Source organism: Danio rerio, chromosome 6 (genome assembly GCF_049306965.1).
Source record: "Danio rerio strain Tuebingen ecotype United States chromosome 6, GRCz12tu, whole genome shotgun sequence".
Lineage (NCBI taxonomy): Eukaryota > Metazoa > Chordata > Actinopteri > Cypriniformes > Danionidae > Danio > Danio rerio.
In genome coordinates this window covers 49,077,743-49,097,242 of record NC_133181.1, presented here as the reverse complement: position 1 = coordinate 49,097,242, position 19,500 = coordinate 49,077,743, and the positions used below count along the sequence as shown (strand labels likewise).

Genomic DNA, 19,500 nt, shown 5'->3' with positions numbered 1-19,500 from the left:
TAATATGCCAAACCTGATTAATAAAAATACTAATAATTATTATTATTTACAACTGTACAGATAACAACAAGCCTTTTTTGAGTGCATGCTGCGTGCTATTTGCAGAAATAAATATTGTATTTAATAAATAAATATTGTTTTTTAATAAACTCTAGTTTAGTCAATCATTGTCTCTCTGGATCTCATTAAGGTTTTCTGAAGAATTCTCTAGAACATGTATAAGCATCAGCTTTTGATTTTCCATCAAAGATGTCCCTCTTTACATTCTTCTGTTTTGGGGCAGCACGCTGGACGTTCTTCCCGTGTTGGCGTGGGTTTCCTCCGGGCGCTCTGGTTTACCCCACAGTCCAATGACATGCACTATCGGTGAATTGAATAAACTAAATTGGCCATAGTGTATGTGTGTGCATATGAGGGTGTACAGATGTTTCCCAGACTGGGTTGCAGCTGGAAGGGCATCTGCTGTGTAAAACATATGCTGGATAGGTTGGCGGTTCATTCCGCTGTGGCGACCCCTGGTGAATAAAGACTAAGCTGAAGGAAAATGAATGATTTTGTTTTCTCATTTAATGCACTTTTAACTTCATAACATGCTTTAAATTACTTCTATGGTCGTATTCTTTGTTTGTCAAAGACAAAAGTTAGAATACTACTACAGCAAATGGTCACATTACATGCATGCCTGCTTTGTTATACAACAAAGTTAAAGCTTCGATCTGTCTACAGTGTTTTGACTAGGTTAAAGGAACATAGGTCACCCCAGGGCAAAACGCATTTGGATTTTTTTTCTCAAAACACTGCAGCAACGAGCACCACCTCATGACTGTCCTAACCACTTGTTTCCTGAAAGATATTATTTAAAAAAAGTTATGCATACTAACCAATGTTTTGAATTCATATAATGTAAAATGTATAATAAAGTATGTTGGTGATTTAAACGAGAATCCCTAAAATGATAACAGTAACGTTTAGAGAAATCATTTCAAACCTAAAAAATACATTTATAAGTTTATCATAACCAGTTATTCTAGGTTACTACTGCACACACTACCAGTCACAAGTCTGGGGTCAGTAGGATTTTAAAATGTTAAAAATTTAAAAGCTTATCCTGCTCACAAATGCTGCATTTATTTAATCTAAAATACAGCACAAATTGTAAAATTGTGAAATGTTATTTTGCTATAAAAAAAAAACTGTCCAAAAGTAGTTTATCATTTTTTTTTATCATTTACTCCAATCTTCAGAGACACATGATCCTTCAGAAATCACTCTAATATTTATTATTATTATTAATAGTATCATCATTAAATATAATAGTAATAAAAGCAATTATGACTGGAGTAATAATTTCATTTAAAACTACATACAATGAGTAAGCAGTTATTTAATTTTTATTTTATAAATACTTAATTATTTTACATTATATAAATGTCGCCTTGATGAACAGAACCATTTTCTAAAAAAAAAAACAAAAAAAAACTCCAAACTTGACCAGTAGTGTACATCTACATTTTAAAAAACGTTTAGAAACCATTTTCAATCTGAAGTTGATTGTAAGTTTTGTAATTACAATGAAATGTAATAAATCAACCCTCTCCACAGTTAATTAATTGTTTAATGTGCAAGTCTCACATTTTGACAGTTTGCTTAGATTTATTACACTGTAAAACCCAGAAAGTTAAGGCAACTCAAACCACTTGAGGAAAATAATTGCAACAAACCATTTAAGTTCAAAAACTGATCCTAATGAGTACTGTGAACTTAATCCATTTGAGTAAACAAAGCAATTTGAGCACAGTTAAACCCAAAAAATGAAGAGAACAATTCAGTTGAGTACTGTAAAACCTAATAAGTTAAGGCAACACAAACCATTTGAGAAAACCAATTGCCACAATCCATTGAGGATTAAAAACATCCATGAGTTTAAAAAATGTATCTACATGAGTACTGTAAACTTACTCCATTTAAGCTAAAGTGATGAGGTATTTAATTAACTTATTACCTTCAACACCAAGTTCAAAACTCTTTTCAAATGAGTAGAATTAACTTTTTAGTAAATTTTAAGTAAACTACACTTATTTCATTTGATGAAGATGACTGTTGGGGTTCCAGTGTAGATCCTTCTTTGATTTTCTTACAGTTTAAAGTAAATCATCTGTTGTGTAATGTAAGGTATGTGTAAGGTATGTGTAAGGTATGTGTAAGGTAATGTTGTGTAAGGTATGTGTTAGTAATCATGTTTCAGGAAATATACATTTTATATAAAACTTGCACTTTTCATAACTTAGAATGTAATAATCTTTCTAGTGTCTGAAATAGAGACGTCTCACAACTTGCATCTGTTCCTTAAAAGATTTAAGATGCCGCCAAATGAAATTTTCAGGTATAAATAAATAATAACTGTTGCATAAACATAATTTACTATCATAAATATTAATACCATAAAATGTTACATAAAATAATTCATTCATTCATTTTCCTTCGTCTTAGTCCCTTTATTTATCAAGGGTCGCCACAGCGGAATGAACCACCAACTTATCCAGCACGTTTTAAGCAGCGGAAATGAAACAATTCTGATACTAAAATTAAAAAGTATACAGTATTATGTTTTTACTTCTATGAAAGGGGCACCTGATCTGATTATAAAACTGTCTCAACAGATCATGAAGGTAAATCAGGATAGATTATTTGCTCTGTTGGCTCAAATTTAATAGAAGGTCTTCTCAAATGTGATGATTGGAGACCAAAGAGCATCTCAGTACAGCTGCTGTGATTCATCACGGCGAAATATTAAATCAATCTCACACATTCAAGGAGCTGCAGCGACGCCTGAACCGAGGCTGCTTCAGACCTGCTCCAAGGAGCTGATGCCGTCCTCCCTAACGCATATCAAATAAAGCAGGGATATAGTTTTCAGCATTGCCCTCTCTTCAGGCGCCATTTTCACACAGGTTACTCGTAACGACACAGAAGGAGCTGCTCCAAGAGCCTCTCGGTGCGGGTGGCAAAAGGGTTAAACGCGCCGTCTCTCTGCCATTGGGCGGCGAGACTATGGAGATCCTGCCATCTGCAAGGAAAGCAGCTGTCGACTTCACGCAAGACACGTTAGATAGCAGTGAATGAAAACAGCGTGGATTCGCCCCAAGACTTGTTGATCTTTTTTTTCCACGAGAAACGAGCGGAGCGGTATGTGTTTGTGTGGAGGAGACGCACGAGCTGCTGTGCGCCGGCTGTGTTTGAACTGTGACGTCCTTGCGCTTTCTTCCATTTAAACGCTTTATTTCACGCCGCTGTCAGCAATGAGTCTCCACAAATTAAGGTGGGCATTTGTGTAGCTTTGCTTTTAAATATATGCAGTTTTAAATCTGTTTATCGCGTGGTTAAGTGATATAAATCGAATTGGAAATTTCTGAAAAGTGTGATATGATCTGCAAATTAGCTATACGCTTGTTCTAAACACTATTTTCGCACAGTTTCTGTGCACTACACAAACATCTACAGCTGCCATTGGGATATTGTTTTGTGGCGTCTGAAGATGTTTTTTTTTCTGTGCATGATGTAGGATCAATACTGGTTGCCACTCCTACAGCGTTTAAATAATTTTAATGTCTAGCGATGACACTTTGCTATGATGTCTGGACTTAAACCTCTGTTATACACCCAGAATATTCTAGTATAGCGTCACTTTTTCTACTGGATGATGCATGAAAATCATATTATAAGCACAACTGCATTGACACATTGATGCCAGTGATGACTGCCTGATGCGATTAATAGTATTATATGCCAAAAAAGACGCGCGATGCTTATTAAAACCTATTTTAATTAGCTTAGCGGTGTGTGATACAGTTTAAGCCGACATGTCCATCATGTCATTATGTTTTCCTGCTGTTTCGCATGTTGTTGTTGCTGCAGCAGCAGCTGTACGGTTGGGCTCCAGCCGACGTTACACTTAACTCTTTAGTTACAAGGTATTGAAATTCAATATAACCTTTTAATCTTTTACTGAATAGGTAATGGAGTCTTTCTATAAACTGCGGGGAGTTCTCAAACCGCAGAGGTACTGAAATGATGTTGATTATTATTAGCCGGTTGCTTTCAGAGGATTACAGGTGGAGCGCGCGCGTTTCAGTATCTTATATTTGAAGTCAAATGTTTTTGTTATGGTTTGGGAGTTTCAAGAGACGAACAGGCGTTTAACTTCGACAGATATTTCCCTTCAGGAAAGCAGCAGGCGATTCAGCACCACGCCAGTGGACAGCGACATATCGGGCTTAGGGACTCGTAAGGAATTGAATGTGTGTGATTCATCTTAACGATTCCGATTCCTTTAACAGCTCCATGAATGACGCTTCTTTGACTTTAATTTCAATTAGTAGCTCAATATTGGGTCCCACTTTATGTTGATAGTCCGTTTGTTGAATTTAAGTTACATTGCATGTACATGCCAACTAATTATCATTAGATGATAAGTAGATTGGTAGGTTGGGGTAAGGTTTAGTCTAAGTTGACATGAACCTTATAGTCAGTTAAATGTCTGTTGAAGGAGCAGTATCAGCAGATATTAAGCAGTTTGCTAATACTCAAATGGACCATCTAAATAGTGTTACCCAATATTATAAAAAGTCGTATTGCACTTCCTGCGTTAAATCAAATCAAAAATTGTTGTAATATCAGGATATTTTCAATGTAATACATAATTTAATTTAATGTAGTGTTCCTTTTTTAAAAAGTGGGTTTGGTCCCTCAGTATAGGCATATTTCTAATAGGCTATAGTCCAGTTTACACAGACATTTAATGACTTTTCACATTAAAATGAGGACAGACAAGTTACTAGATTATCGCTGTACGTTTTGGATTCATTGAAAAGTGACTAAGTCAGATCAATGCAAAAGAAATTGCTAAATTCGCTTAGGGTCTAAACTATACTGGTTCAATTCCTAACCCTTAAATCCTAACTAGCATATTGATTCGGTTCTGCTAGTTTTGCTGTTAAAAAAAAATCTTCTGCTAGTTTGATTAAGAATCAATTATTATTAGTAGTAGTAGTGGTAACAATAGATTTGAGATAATATATTGTAATGTAGTTTATAGTTGCATAGTTATAAAACTTAGCAGAGCACCTAAAGAGGCCATATAAGAATCTTAGTAACCATATTTTTTTATTGCCAACATGTGGACAGCTTCTAACAAAACTTAAATGAGACCTTCTTGTTCTTTATGAACTTAATTACGAAAACCTATTGATTGATTTTTATATAAGGGATTCAGGATGTTTTTGCATTGAAAATCAATGTGATGTTAACGTGCACTCCTGTGGACCTTTCTTCTGCTCTATGACACATGAAACGAATGCTTATAATGCTCAGTATAATGCCAAAAGAGCTATTCAGCACTGTAAAAGTCAAATACGTCACACACAAAAATTCATATTATGATATCACATGATTCAATTTATAGGTCATAATCTCAAATATAGTTCATAATCAACCTATCGTAACTGTTATTTTAATTATGTCATTCAATTCAATTTCAATTCATCTCATTCTATAGCGCTTATAAATGTGGATTGTCAAAGCAGCTTAACATAGAAGTTCTAGTAAACTGAAACTGCTTAAACCCAGATTTCCGAGTTGAAATCTGATGTTCAACAGTGAACTGCAGAGTTTGTGCAAACACATCCACATTGTTATGATCAGATGCTTTTATAACTGCTTTCATCTCATCACAGTCATTTTAGAGGTGTGTTTATTTTGTTATTGAGAGGAAAGAGCACACAGCACAGCACATATTTACATTTATCTACACACTGCTCTCAGCAGCAGGAACAGCATCTAGATGGTCTGATTCAGAATGTAGTTTCTAAGGTGTTTTGCAGTAACTTTTATTTCTAATCAAAGAACAAAAAAGAAGTTTGTGAGAAACATTTCATTTAACTTTCTTTGTTTTGCTGAGAAATTCTGTTTGTTAACTTAATAATTCTGTGTTTGGTAAAGCGCTTACTTATTAAATGTTTTAATAAGCTTCATGGCCCTGTTTGACTCAACTTTAAAGTCTTATAAGAGTTTAATATCTGCCTGTGAGGTGAGGTTTATAGGGATTTTGAGTTGGTATTAATGAACTCAAATGTTTTGAAAATGAATTTTATATGACAACTAAATTAGAAAGCAAGCTAAAAATGATGAACAATGCAAATAAAATACATTTATTCATCTGTGTGTAATAGAACAAATGAACACTAAATGCAGTAATTTATAGTAGAGCTAATAGGCCATTTTAAAATGAATGCATAAAATAAAGTTTACTTATTAAAGCTTTTACTTCCAATACTGTATATAAAGTGTTTTAGTAAACATCTGCAAATATCTATCTAGATTAGCAGGATAAACCAGGTTTGATTTCATGACTTGAAGTTAATATTAATTCAACTATTATGCGTGTACGTATATTATGTAATTAACGACATGCATCGCACAAATGTAAGATTGTCAAGACATAAGAATTTCACAGAACATGTTCATGCATTAGAGAAATGAGTATTGCAATAACTCATTCTGAAAACGTACCCCTACTGTATATACATTTCTGGAAAATGCCAAATACATCCCAGGAGCTATGCTTTTTTTGCAGTTTTTGTTCCCGCGAATCCACTAGAGCCCGCTGTTTACGCTTTTTAAGATCTCTAATTTCCCTTGCGATTGCCATTAGTGTCAGCTGTTCTCGCGTAAATCCAGAAATAGAAAAGCCCTTGCCTAATCTTACCATGTTTTCAGATTTTACCACATTCTCACCCTGTTATTTACTTGTTTATTTTATCTTTTGGCTATTGTTTTTGTCTTACCCACTTTCTGGAACTGTTCTTCGCTTGACTCAAACCCCGTCGTAGTTGTTAGCTCCTCCCTGTGTCTCAAGTCCGTCAACGCACATGTCGAGATAACTGGACACACTGGTTACAGCGAGAAAGCTGTTCACATGGAGGCAATTGGTCAGCTGGTAAACCTGAAAGGAACAGACATACCGCCCGGTAGCGTTCATTTTAAAGATGAAATGCAGCCATACTTATGGCTACATAATTCGCAATCTTTAGAAACGTATATAGGGCTACGTTTTAGGAATGAGCCTGTGGTTCATATTCTATTAGTTTATTTGAATGATTTGAAATTACTAGTGCTGTCAAAACGATTAATAGGGATTAATTGCATCCACAATTATAGTTTGTATTTACATAATGTATGTGTACTACTCACTGTGTATATATATTAATAAAAATAAAGAAATACAAAACAAATTTTTACACATTTGTATCTAATTTGTATAGATACAAATTATTTTAGTATAGATATAATTGTATAGATATAAATATTTAATTTATAAATACACAATGGGCATCATGGTGACGCAGTGAGTAGCACAATCGCCTCACAGCAAAAAGGTCACTGGTTCGAGCCTCGGCTGGACTTATTCACTGTATAGGTGTGAATGAGTGTGTATGGATGTTTTCCATTGATGGGTTGCAGCTGGAAGGCCATTTGCTGCGAAAAATATATGCTGGAAAAGTTGGTGGTTCATTCCGCTGTGGCGACTCCTGATTAATAAAGGGACTAAGCTAAAAAGAAAATGAATGAATAAAATACACATGTTCTCAAATATATACATGTGTGTGTGTTTAAAAAATAAATTGTACGGGTTGTTTTGTTGGTGCCAATAGCCTAGTGGTTAAGTGCACTGACATATGGCACCATGGTTTTCATGGCGACCCGAGTTCGATTCCCGGCTAAATGTCCTTTGCCGATCCTACCCCTCTCTCTGCTCCCAGTGCTTTCCTGTCTGTAACCTCAACTGTCCTATCTCAATTAAAGGTGAAAAACCCCTAAAAAAACAATTATAAAATAAAATAAAAATTGACAAAATATAAAAAATAAACTCTTCAATACAAGGAAAAGACAACCAAGTAAACTTGTTTTTTCCTTTCTTCCTTGACAGCTCAAACAGAATGAAACAGCTCGGAAAACCACTATCCACACCGCCTGTCCCACGGCCAAACTCATAGTGTAGCCCTACACAAACACACAAGATGGAGAAACCCTCGGCAGGAATGAGTAAAGTTGGCTCTCGCTCGACAGCCTCTCTGCCCCCGGAGCCTGTGGATATAATCCGGAGTATGTCCTGCTACCGGCGTGTCAAACTGAACGTAGGTGGTCTGCCGCATGAGGTCCTGTGGAGAACCCTGGACCGACTGCCGCGCACGCGACTGGGCAAGCTGCGAGACTGCAAAACCCACGAATCCCTCATGGAAGTATGTGACGACTACAACCTGGAGGACAACGAGTACTTTTTTGACCGGCATCCCGGGGCCTTCACTTCCATACTGAACTTCTACCGCACTGGGAAGCTGCACATGATGGAGGAGATGTGCGCCCTGTCCTTCAGCCAGGAGCTGGACTACTGGGGAGTGGATGAGATCTACTTGGAGTCGTGCTGCCAGGCCAGATACCATCAAAAGAAGGAGCAGATGAACGAGGAGCTCAAGCGAGAAGCTGATACGCTGAAGGACCGAGAGGGTGAAGAATTCGATAATACGTGTTGTTCGGAGAAAAGGAAGAAATTATGGGATCTACTGGAGAAACCGGGATCGTCTGTAGCAGCCAAGGTAAACATCAGTATATACACTATAGCATCTTATCAGACTCAGACATAAACACACATTTAGGCCTTTAGAAGGTCGATAACTGGATGCATACAGTAGACTTGGAAAGAAAAGCAAATTATGATTATAATACTTTCTGGGAATAATAAATAATCAGACATGTATTATAAGTAGGGTTGTCACAATACCATTAATTCATATTTTGATCCTCTACCAGCTGAAGTATCACGATACCAAGTGGTATTGCAATACTGTACTTCACGACTGAAATTATAAAGAAAATTGTCAGAAATATTATATTTGAGATGTTATTATAGGCCTACTTGAATTTAATTCAAAATTCCCTTAAGCCCAAAAAGTATTATTTGCACCCCACTTCACCTAAAATTTATTCATAATTTTTTTGTGTGTTTTGTAGAAAACTGACCAACAAAAATACATTAGATAAAGATACAAATTATACCAACAAAATGAGGCTATATGAAGCGCTCAAAAATTGTTTCAATGTTTCCTGTTGTAACTTTGGGTGTTTCATGAATTTTTTTTTTCAGTGTTATCAGGTAACAATCCAAAGTAATTAAAAATTTGAGTTCTTTTTAAGAGATTTTCGCAGCTGCTGTAGCTATTATATCATATGAACAGGAACAGAAATGAACCGATTCAGATGTGCGTTCGAACTGAAGCGTTAGAAAATGTGCAATAGGCTACTATAAAGGGTGCGAATTCTACACAGGTTTGCAACCTTACAGGGCTCCACAATCTATATAAAATAAAATGGTCTATTGTTGCTTAAACATGGGAGTACTTAAGTGATTTTTCCACATGCAACATTATCTATTGTAGATAAACCATTAATGACGATACTACCGTTCACAAACTACAGTGGCACCGCCAGTGTTTTGGAGCCATAGTATCGCGATACTACCATAGCACCGGTAAACCATGCAACCCTACCAAGTAGTATTGCAATACTTTAATTCAAACCTAAAATTATAAAGAAAATTGTCAGAAATATTATACTTTAGAGGTTAAAATAGGCCTACTTGAATTTAATTCATAACTCCCTTAAGGCCAAAAAGTTTTATTTGCACCCCACTTCACCTACAATTTATTCACTATTTTTTTGTGTATTTTGTAGAAATCTGACCAACAAAAATACATAAGATAAAGATACAAATTATACCGACAAAATGAGGCTATATGAAGCGCTCAAAAATTGTTTCAATGTTTCCTGTTGTAACTTTGGGTGTTTCATGAATTTTTTTTTTCAGTGTTATCAGGTAACAATCCAAAGTAATTAAAAATTTGAGTTCTTTTTAAGAGATTTTCGCAGCTGCTGTAGCTATTAAATCATATGAACAGGAACAGAAATGAACCAATTCAGATGTGCGTTTGAACTGAAGCGTTAGAAAATGTGCAATAGGCTACTATAAAGGGTGCGAATTCTACACAGGTTTGCAACCTTACAGGGCTCCACAATCTATATGAAATAAAATGGTCTATTGTTGCTTAAACATGGGAGTACTTAAGTGACTTTTCCACATGCAACATTATCTATTGTAGATAAACCATTAATGACGATACTACCGTTCACAAACTACAGTGGCACCGCCAGTGTTTTGGAGCCATAGTATCGCGATACTACCATAGCACCGGTAAACCGTGCAACCCTACCAAGTAGTATTGCAATACTATAATTCAAACCTGAAATTATAAAGAAAATTGTCAGAAATATTATACTTTAGATGTTATTATAGGCCTTCTTGAATTTAATTCAAAATTCCCTTATGGCCAAAAAGTATTATTTACACCCCACTTCACCTACAATTGAATCATAATTTTTAGTGTATTTTGTAGATAACTGACCAACAAAAATACATTAGATAAAGATACAAATTATACCAAATACAATTTGTAACAAAAGAGCATTTTTTTCCAACAAAATTAGGCTGTATGAAGTAGTCAGGAATTGTTTCAATGTTTCCTGTTGCTATTTGGTTATTTCATCTATTTTATTTTTCAGTCTTCACGTATCCATCCAAAGTAATTCAAAATTTCACCGATTCAGATGTGCATTCGAACTGTAGCATTAGAAAATGTGCAATAGGCTACCATAAAGGGTGCGAATTCTACACAGGTTTGCAACCTTAAAGGGCTCCACAGACTTAAAATAAAATGGTCTATTGTTATTGTTATATGTTGCCATAGTATCGCGATACTACCATAGTATCCCGTGCAACCCTATTTATAAGTGGTGGAAATTACAACACAACCTCATGGCAATACGTAACTGATTTAGTGGCTAATTCATATGAATTCATACAATCTCATTGTCCCTGTATCTGTGATAACACTCAGTAAACAGCGATGAGTTCAGTGAACTGATGACCTTCACGGCCAATCACAGTAATTTCTGTTGAGCATGTGAACACAATGGCAAATCAGCGCTGTTTAAGAACGTGCACCACATCACTCAAATGTTAGCAGGAAATTTCAGTACCGATTGGATCAAATTCCAGTATCGTGACAGGCCTAAAATAGCTTAGGTCAAAAGTAATCTGAAAGTAATCAAAAGAGTTAGTTACTGTAGAAGATTTACTTTTAACATTTTCTGGTTCAGTTGTGGGCTACAAATCGTAAGCAATCCAACTAGCACTATGTATTATATACAACAGCCTTCAGCATTGCTTGTCAAATGTCTTCCATCTGCCAAGAAAAAAACTCCAATGTCCTCATAAGCATACATCAACACTCAATTACCTTAAAAGGGCAATGTAAAAAGTGCAGTTCAAGCCATTGGACTCGAACCAAATTGCTGCAGTTGCGTAATCAATCACAACTGAGTGGCACTCTCATGCTTCTCACATAATTCAACACATAGTACTTCCATGTAATCGTTCAGACTCAGAGCTTGCATGGGTCAATCACAAGTGCACACCTATAACGTCAAGGATGACATCTTGGGTCGTAAATCAATAAGAAAAGCATTGATAGAATGCCATTGCTAGAGATGTCTGTAAACTTTTTTGCTTCCCCTCTGTGTCGGCCATCTATTTTGCATGCTCTAATTCCTTAATTGTGTACCTGTGCTGATATGTAGTCACATGGGATTGGGAGGGACAGTTGAGTGCAAGACTGTCCTTGCAGTTACCAGGCAACAGAAAGATGACTCTATCGCTTTGAAAGGAAGCACTATAAGTCTTTAAAGGACAAAGTTAGTGTTTGAGGGTGTTTGAGTGGTTTATGGCTGAAGTGGACCGCTGTTTTGGCACATGTGCGCGTACTCGTGCTGCTTTTTTGACTTTTTCCTCTACCATCTCTCCCTCCCTCTTTTTTCAGGCTCCTTCACTGCACCTCTGGCTAAATGTCAGGGAAATGTCACATTAATTATCCTCCATGAGACTTTGTGTCCCATTCTGTTTGGAGCCCCCCTCCCCACCCCTCTGATTCTCAGTGGAACGGGCTCTGTCTACATCTGCCTCAAATCAGATTTCGCTGCATGGCTCTACCGCACAATAAGATTATGTCAGACCGTCGTCTTATCATTGCAAATTACCGCCTGGTCATATTTCAAAGCTAGACCTTTCCTGTGTTCCCTAGTCTTGCATAAACATGCTATTTAATGCATACTAATAGTGTTTTATTTAATAGCATTACGAGATAGGAAGTGTTAGTTTGCTTTATTCAAGCCTTTTGCTGAACGTTGTGACGCTTCGGTTGAGGTGTGAATGCTGAGCCAGTCAATGCTGTTTTTAATTAAATCATACATGCAGTTTATTATGCAATATATTCTGCCTTGATTCAGGGACATTTATCACGAGGACTGACGCACTGTAATGTAAATCTAGATTGTGAATCTATGGTCTATGAATTTAAAAGACGCATCATCACTATGTAAAGATAAAATACGTGATCCATTAATGATTTATTTTAATTAGTTAATTTAATTATAAAAAGAGCAGAATAAAACATTTTAGACAAGAGGTTCTCTAATAGTCAAAATTATTAATTTAAAACTTCCTTTCAGAGGACGCCACAGTGGAATGAACCACTAACTATTTCAGCATATGTTTTATGCAACGGATAGACTTCCAGCTGTAACCCAGTACTGGGAAACACTGATACAGTCTCATTTACACGCACTCATAAACTGCAGCCAATTCAGTTTATTCAATTAACCTGTGTGGGAAACCGGAGCACGCTGAGGAAACCCAAGCAAACATGGGGAAAACACGCAACTGGTCCAACTCGAATCAGAGACCTTCTTGTTGTTTGGAGACAGTGCTAGTCACCGTGGCACCCCAGTCAAATAATAAGATTAGTCAAGATTAATTGACTAGAGTAACATATAGAAGCTTTATTTATAAAGATTTTTAATAATTTTTTTATATTTTGTTGTTATTCTTTTTTTACTTACCAATTATTAATTTTTATTTTAAGAAATGGCTAAAACTAATTTTATATTATTTTTTAAATGTTAAAACGAGTAATTAGTATGTACTAGGGGCTGCACGGTCGTGCAGTGGGTAGCACGATCACCTCACAGCCAGAAGGTCACTGTTTTAAGACCCAGATGAATCAGTTGGCATTTCTGTGTAGAGTTTGCATTTTCTCCATGTTGCGTGGGTTTCCTTCGGGTGCCACGGTTTCCCCTACAGTCCAAACACATGCGGATAGGTGATTTGGGTAAGCTAAACTGTACATGGTGCATGTGTGTGATTGAGAGTGTATGGGTGTTTACCAGTGATAAATTGCAACTGGAAGGACATCCACTGCGTAAAACATATGCTGGATAAATTGGGGGTTCATTCTGCAGTGGTGACCCTAGATTAATAAAGGAACTAAGCCAAAAAGAAAATGTATGCATGAATGTATATTGAACTTACAGTAAAAAATAAAAATAAAATAAATAACAGAATGGAGTTATACTAGTTAAGCTGCATTGTCCTGTATTCGATGAGTGTCAGTATTTATTCATTCATTTTCATTTCGGCTTAGTCCCTTCATTAATTGCTACAGCAGAATGAACCGCCTATCAGCATTTATATTTTGAAAAATCTGATTTAGTTACATAAATTTCATTTCAGTTTGCTTTTTTAGTAGCTCAGAAAAAAAAGGTTACATTAAATTAGAAATGACGATCTCTGTATAAAAAAAAAAAAAAAAAAAAAAAAAAAAAAAACCTGGCAGGCATCATTCTCATTATCTTCCCAGATGGGATTGTGGCCTAAATCACAGGTTATCATGGGCCAAGTTTGGCCTGCTGGCCCTAATTTGGGCAACTCTGGACTAGAGTAACATATAGAAGCTCTAATATAGAAATGTAATATATTCTTTATAATTTGTTGTTGTTTTTTACTTATGAATGATTAAAACGTATATATTTTTAAAAGAAATGACCAAAACCTTTTAATATAATATTTTAAATGTTAAAACGAGTAATTAGCATGTACTAACTGTATCTTCTGTGAAGTAAAATAGTTTTATATCAAATATGCCTGAGATTTCATGGTGTAAATTAATTGTTAGTCACTACTTTATTTTGTCTTGTCTATGTGGATTGGTAAAGTAAAAAAAAATCAGTCCTGTGATTCCTGTCCAATCGAATTGCACATAGAAAAGTAAATCACATCATACTGATCAACCTCAAGACATGGATGATTAATAAATGCAGAAAACCGTTAGTAAGCATTACAAATATCCAAGAAGAAGTCCAAAATCTTTACAAACAAGTTTTAGCTGTATGTTATTGCTGGGAAGATGACAGATGTTTACTGTATGATGACTGAAATTGCCAAATGGCCTTAAAAAAAAATCACTAAATGCACTACAGAATGTTACGTTTACACACATCAAGAAACATATTGTATGTAAACGCATCACCTTTTTACAGCATAATACTCAATACTCAAGTACTTTTAAGTGAGTACTTTTTACTCATACTTTGAGTAATATTTAAAACAGATACTTTTACTCTGCTTGCACTACATTAGGCTGGTAATGGTACTTTTACTCGAGTATGATTTTTCAGTACTCTTTCCACCACAGACTACAGCCGATTTAGTTGATTCAATTCACCTATAGCGCATGAGTTAGGACTGTGGGGAGCGAAACCGGAGCAAACATGGAGAGAACATGCAAACTCCACACTTAAATGCTAACTGACCCATCCGGGACTCGAAGCAGTGACCTTCTTGCTGTGAGGCGACAGAGGAAAAATACTGTTTAAATGAAAGCTCTATTTGGTAACACTTTATTTTGATGGTCCATTTGAGTATTAGTAGACTGTCTGCTTAATATCTGCTGATACTGCTCCTTCAACAGACATTTAACTGACTATAAGACACTTTTCAAGTACATGTCAGCCTACCCTAACCCTAACCTAACAGTCTATGTATAATCTAATGAGAATTAGTTGTAATGTAACCTAAAATCAACAAACAGACCATCGAAATAAAGTGTGACCCTCTATTACATTGTACAACCTCAAATCTTAAACATCCTTAGACATATGCATTATAATGCTTGAAATTTGTACATTGACAGACAAACTGCTGGTTAAAAAAAAAAAAAATCCTTGCTAAATGCAGAGAAATGACAAATCATCCCAGATTAAACCCAATTAAAGGTGGTGCTGTAAGTTCAAGCTTTAAGCACGTTTAGGTCAAGATAAAGTAATTAGCAAATGTTCTTTTCAACCAATCTCATTTATTGAAGACCCAACAGCTCTGACCCGGCCCTGCGCCTGATGATGTGGATATTTCATGATTCTCAGAGATGTCACAAAACACAGATCTTATTTACTGCCCCCATTAGATATAAAAGGAAGTAATCACTTACTGGATGTGGCAATCTACAGCCACTGCCCCTCCAGAAGCCCTTGCAGCACTGAAATATTGACATTTTCCTTCCGGTTTGTACAGCCTTCTGCGATACCTCAGAGCTGAAACTGTATCAAATAAATGCTATATGGTTATCATAACTAATCTGAGAGTTTAAACACTAATACATCACATGGCATGTTAAAAATACCCAAAGGTGATCCTGTTTATTGTGATAGAGACAACCTTTCTTCATGTTCTAGTGCGATTTTATTACTATTATGTTCGAGGGATATTAATTCTTATGAGGGATACAGATAATAAGCCATCTATCCTCCCACTGCAACATTTATGAGGATATCTGACTAGTGCCTGTAAAGGTGTCTAGTGTCAGGATGGCTGACCCAAAAATAGAAAACTACGGAAAGACTCTGCTTTTGTGACCAAGGCTGGGATCAATTCCTTTGCAGTTTAGCCAGTTCATATGGTAAACGTGATCTCATTCTGCAAATTTGTTGGACTGGATGTGATGAAGCGAATATGAAATCGCTGCTAACAAATTCTAAATCTCCATTTGTGAGCATTAATCACAGTCATCAGCAATGGCGAATGAGTAATTTCAGTAATTTATGAAAAGGTGTTGTTAATGTGTAAAAGGTTTTTAATACATCATTACAAAAACAGGTAAATTGTAAACTTCACTATACAACTCTGTAAAAATCTAGCTTTTTTATTACTCAGAGTTACCTTTTAAAAGGCACCTATTTTACCCCTTTCACAAGATGTAAGATACACCTTTGGTGTCTCCAGAATGTGTCTGTAAAGTTTCAGCTCAAAATACCCATTAGATTATTTATTATAGCCTCCAGAATCTGCTCAGTTTGGTGTCTGAGTATCAGAGATGGCAAAAGTACACACATCCTTTACTCAAGTAGAAGTGCAGATGCCATGTTTAAAACGACTTTGATAAGTTGAAGTACTGACTACACTTTAGTACTCAAGTAAAAGTAAAGTACGGCCTGAAATATGTACTTACTGTAAGTATTAATTATTACTACCTGTTTTAGTTTCATGATGGTTACTATACTGTACATTAGGGCTGCACGATTTGGGAAAAATATCACATTGCGATTATTAAGGTCAAAATTGCGATTTACGATTGTGATTCGATAAACAAGTGGTATGACTCAACTTGCTTGCTATCAAGAAAAATGCACACAGATTACTAATAATGCTGACATTTTTATTTTTCAACTGAGACACAGAATACAGTGCAATCTAGCAACAACTAGAAATGAACAATATTTTCAAATTAAAACAAAATTGTACAAAATTAAATAACAGTAGCATCTTTACATTACTGAATTAAATGACATTAAATTAACTTTAAAATAAAATTAAAAAGTCAAAATGTACAAATAAATAAAACAAATACCCATTTTTTAAATATTTTTACAATCGCCATGCATTCATCATACTTTTCTCTGTGTTGCTTCAGGTGCTGATATAAATATGTCATGTTGCCACGTGATGCAGCAATTTTAGTTTGGCAAATTTTGCACTGTACCTCTTTCTGCTCAGTGTCTGATACCCTTAATGAATGTCTTGTGACGTCCACAAATGCATTCGTTTATTTAATATAATCACAAGATTTGCTGTAATGTAATCGCATAGGCTGACATCGCGATTGCGATATGATTAATCGTGCATCATGTACAGTTGTGCTCAAAAGTTTACACACCCCTTAAAGAATTAAGAGAAGTTTATTTATAAGCTAATTTCGAGAGGATCACATGCTTATAATTGCTTGCGGCTGGTCCCGCATTATCCAATTTATGATTCACCAATCAGACGATTTCTAAGCCATTATAAATACCTTAAATATAACAGCCATCTTCATTTTAAAGAATCTCCCCCTCCATCCCTCCTCCTCCTTTCCTAGATGGGTGGCATGGTAGCCTCACAGCAAGAACATCACTGGTTCCAATCCTTACCAAGCCAGCCAACGTTTCTGTGTGGGGCTTACACATTCTCCCCATGCTCCCATGGGTTTCCCCCGTTTCCTCCCACCATCCAAAAACATGCAACTTAAGTTAATTGACTAATCCAAATTGCCACCAGACATGCACCTAACAAGTAGTTATCTCTTAAGAGCAATCACTATCTATTCAATAGCTACTACAGCAGGGGAGTTCTCTGAGCTCAAACTCTACTCTCACCTTGCAAATGAGAGGGAGCCCCGGGCTCGAGGATCTTATGAGTTTGGAGCTCTCTCCCAGGACAGTTTGCCAAACCAGCTTTATAATCAATCATCAGCTAAGTGTGAACTCTTGAAAATTTAAATAATTTGAACAAAATAAAACAGATCATACAAAATGCATGCTGTTTTTGATTAAGTATTGTCCCGAGTAAGATATTTTACATGACAGATGTTTACATACAGTTCACTACACAAAAATTTAAACTTAAAAAAAAAAAAAACTTTACAAAAGTTTACATATCCATGGTTTTCAATACTCTGTGTGGTTTCTTTATGATCTGTCATAGTCATTTAATGCTGTCAATATATTTTTGCATTATCTTTTTGTTTACGTGATAAATTCCTGATCCTTGGCATCGCTTTATTTTCATAAATCACCCAGTACAAACACTTTTAGTGTTCTAAAAAATTCTACCTACATTCTAAAAAAATGAAGACAACAGTGTATATACAGTTGAAGTCAGAATTATTAGCCCACCTTTGATTTTTTTTCTTTTTAAAATATTTCCCAAATGATGTTTAACAGAGCAAGGAAATTTTCACAGTAATTCTAATAATATTTTTTCTTACAGAGAAAGTCTTGTTTATTTTGTTTTAGATAGAATAAAAGCAGTTTTTAATTTTTTAAAAACATTTTAGGGTAAAAATTATTAGCCCTTTAAGCTATATTTTTTTCCGATAGTCTAAAGAACAAACCATAATTGTACAATAACTTTCCTAATTACCCTAACCTGCCAAGATAATCTAATTTACCTAGTTAAGCCTTTAATTGTCACTTTAAGCTGTACAGAAGTTTCTTAAAAAATATCTAATCAAATATTATTTACTGTCATCATGGCAAAGATTTAACAAAATATTTTAAGCTATTAGAAATGAGTTATTAAAACTATTACATTTAGAAATGTGTTGAAAGAATCTTCTCTCTGTTAAACAGAAATTGGGGAAAAAAATAAACAGGGGGCGAATAATTCTGACTTTAACTGTACATGTTAAAACTATAAAATTCTGCACTAGGAAATATGAACTTGTTGCTAACAAAGGAAATAAATCTCAACATAAAACGTATTCATAAAGTATTTAATTATTTTTTAAATAACTGAGCAAACGTTGCCAAAAATAAAAAATAAAAAACACGATTTGTTAAAGTTTTTTTTTTTTTAAATATTAGATTAAAAGATCAGAGAGGTACTGTACACCATAGTCTGAGGTGGACAAAAGACTTCAACCCCATTTAAATGTCAGATTTGAAGAGGAATGTGTCTCTTGTTTTACCTTTGATTCGATCGACCAAAAAGCATCTTAATACCGGGTTTAAACATGACATCGGCCATGTTTATCGCTGACTCCCTCTGTCTCTCACCCACGTTCGGCATTCTAGCCATTTCGGTAGTAAGCTAAATAAACAAGCCCACTTACAGCATGTGATCAGACATTGTAAAAGCTGCGCACTGCCACGTGCAGGCGCCCAATGACAAATAGATTGACTTGATCAAAAATAAATTGTGCAATGACAAGAAATAAAATAGATTGTGCCTCAAAACACATTAAAACAAAAGTAAAAAGCCTATTTTAAAAATAAAAGGAGTAGAAAGTACAGATAATTGTGTAAAAATGTAAGGAGTAAAAGTAAAAAATGTCGTCCGTAAACTCTCAGAAAAATCTACTTAAATACACTACTTCCCATCTCTGCTGAGTATACTGTAGCTGTTTTTGCAGCCTGTGGCTTTAAATGCAAATGAGCTGCTTCTCCCCGCCCACCGCATCCACGTGC

The 19,500-nt window shown here is 35.5% G+C and overlaps 1 protein-coding gene across 1 annotated transcript in view; it reads left to right on the top strand.

Annotated features, from left to right (window-relative positions):
- The first annotated feature begins 2,792 nt into the window (after nt 1-2,792).
- kcnb1 (potassium voltage-gated channel, Shab-related subfamily, member 1) overlaps nt 2,793-19,500 on the top strand; it is a 59,415-nt gene continuing 42,707 nt past the window's right edge. Inside the window, exons 1-2 of the mRNA XM_677756.9 lie at nt 2,793-3,319; nt 7,985-8,651. Of these exons, the coding sequence (XP_682848.4) occupies nt 8,076-8,651 (576 nt within the window). The 5' untranslated portion in view covers nt 2,793-3,319; nt 7,985-8,075. The remainder of the gene's footprint in view (nt 3,320-7,984; nt 8,652-19,500) is intronic.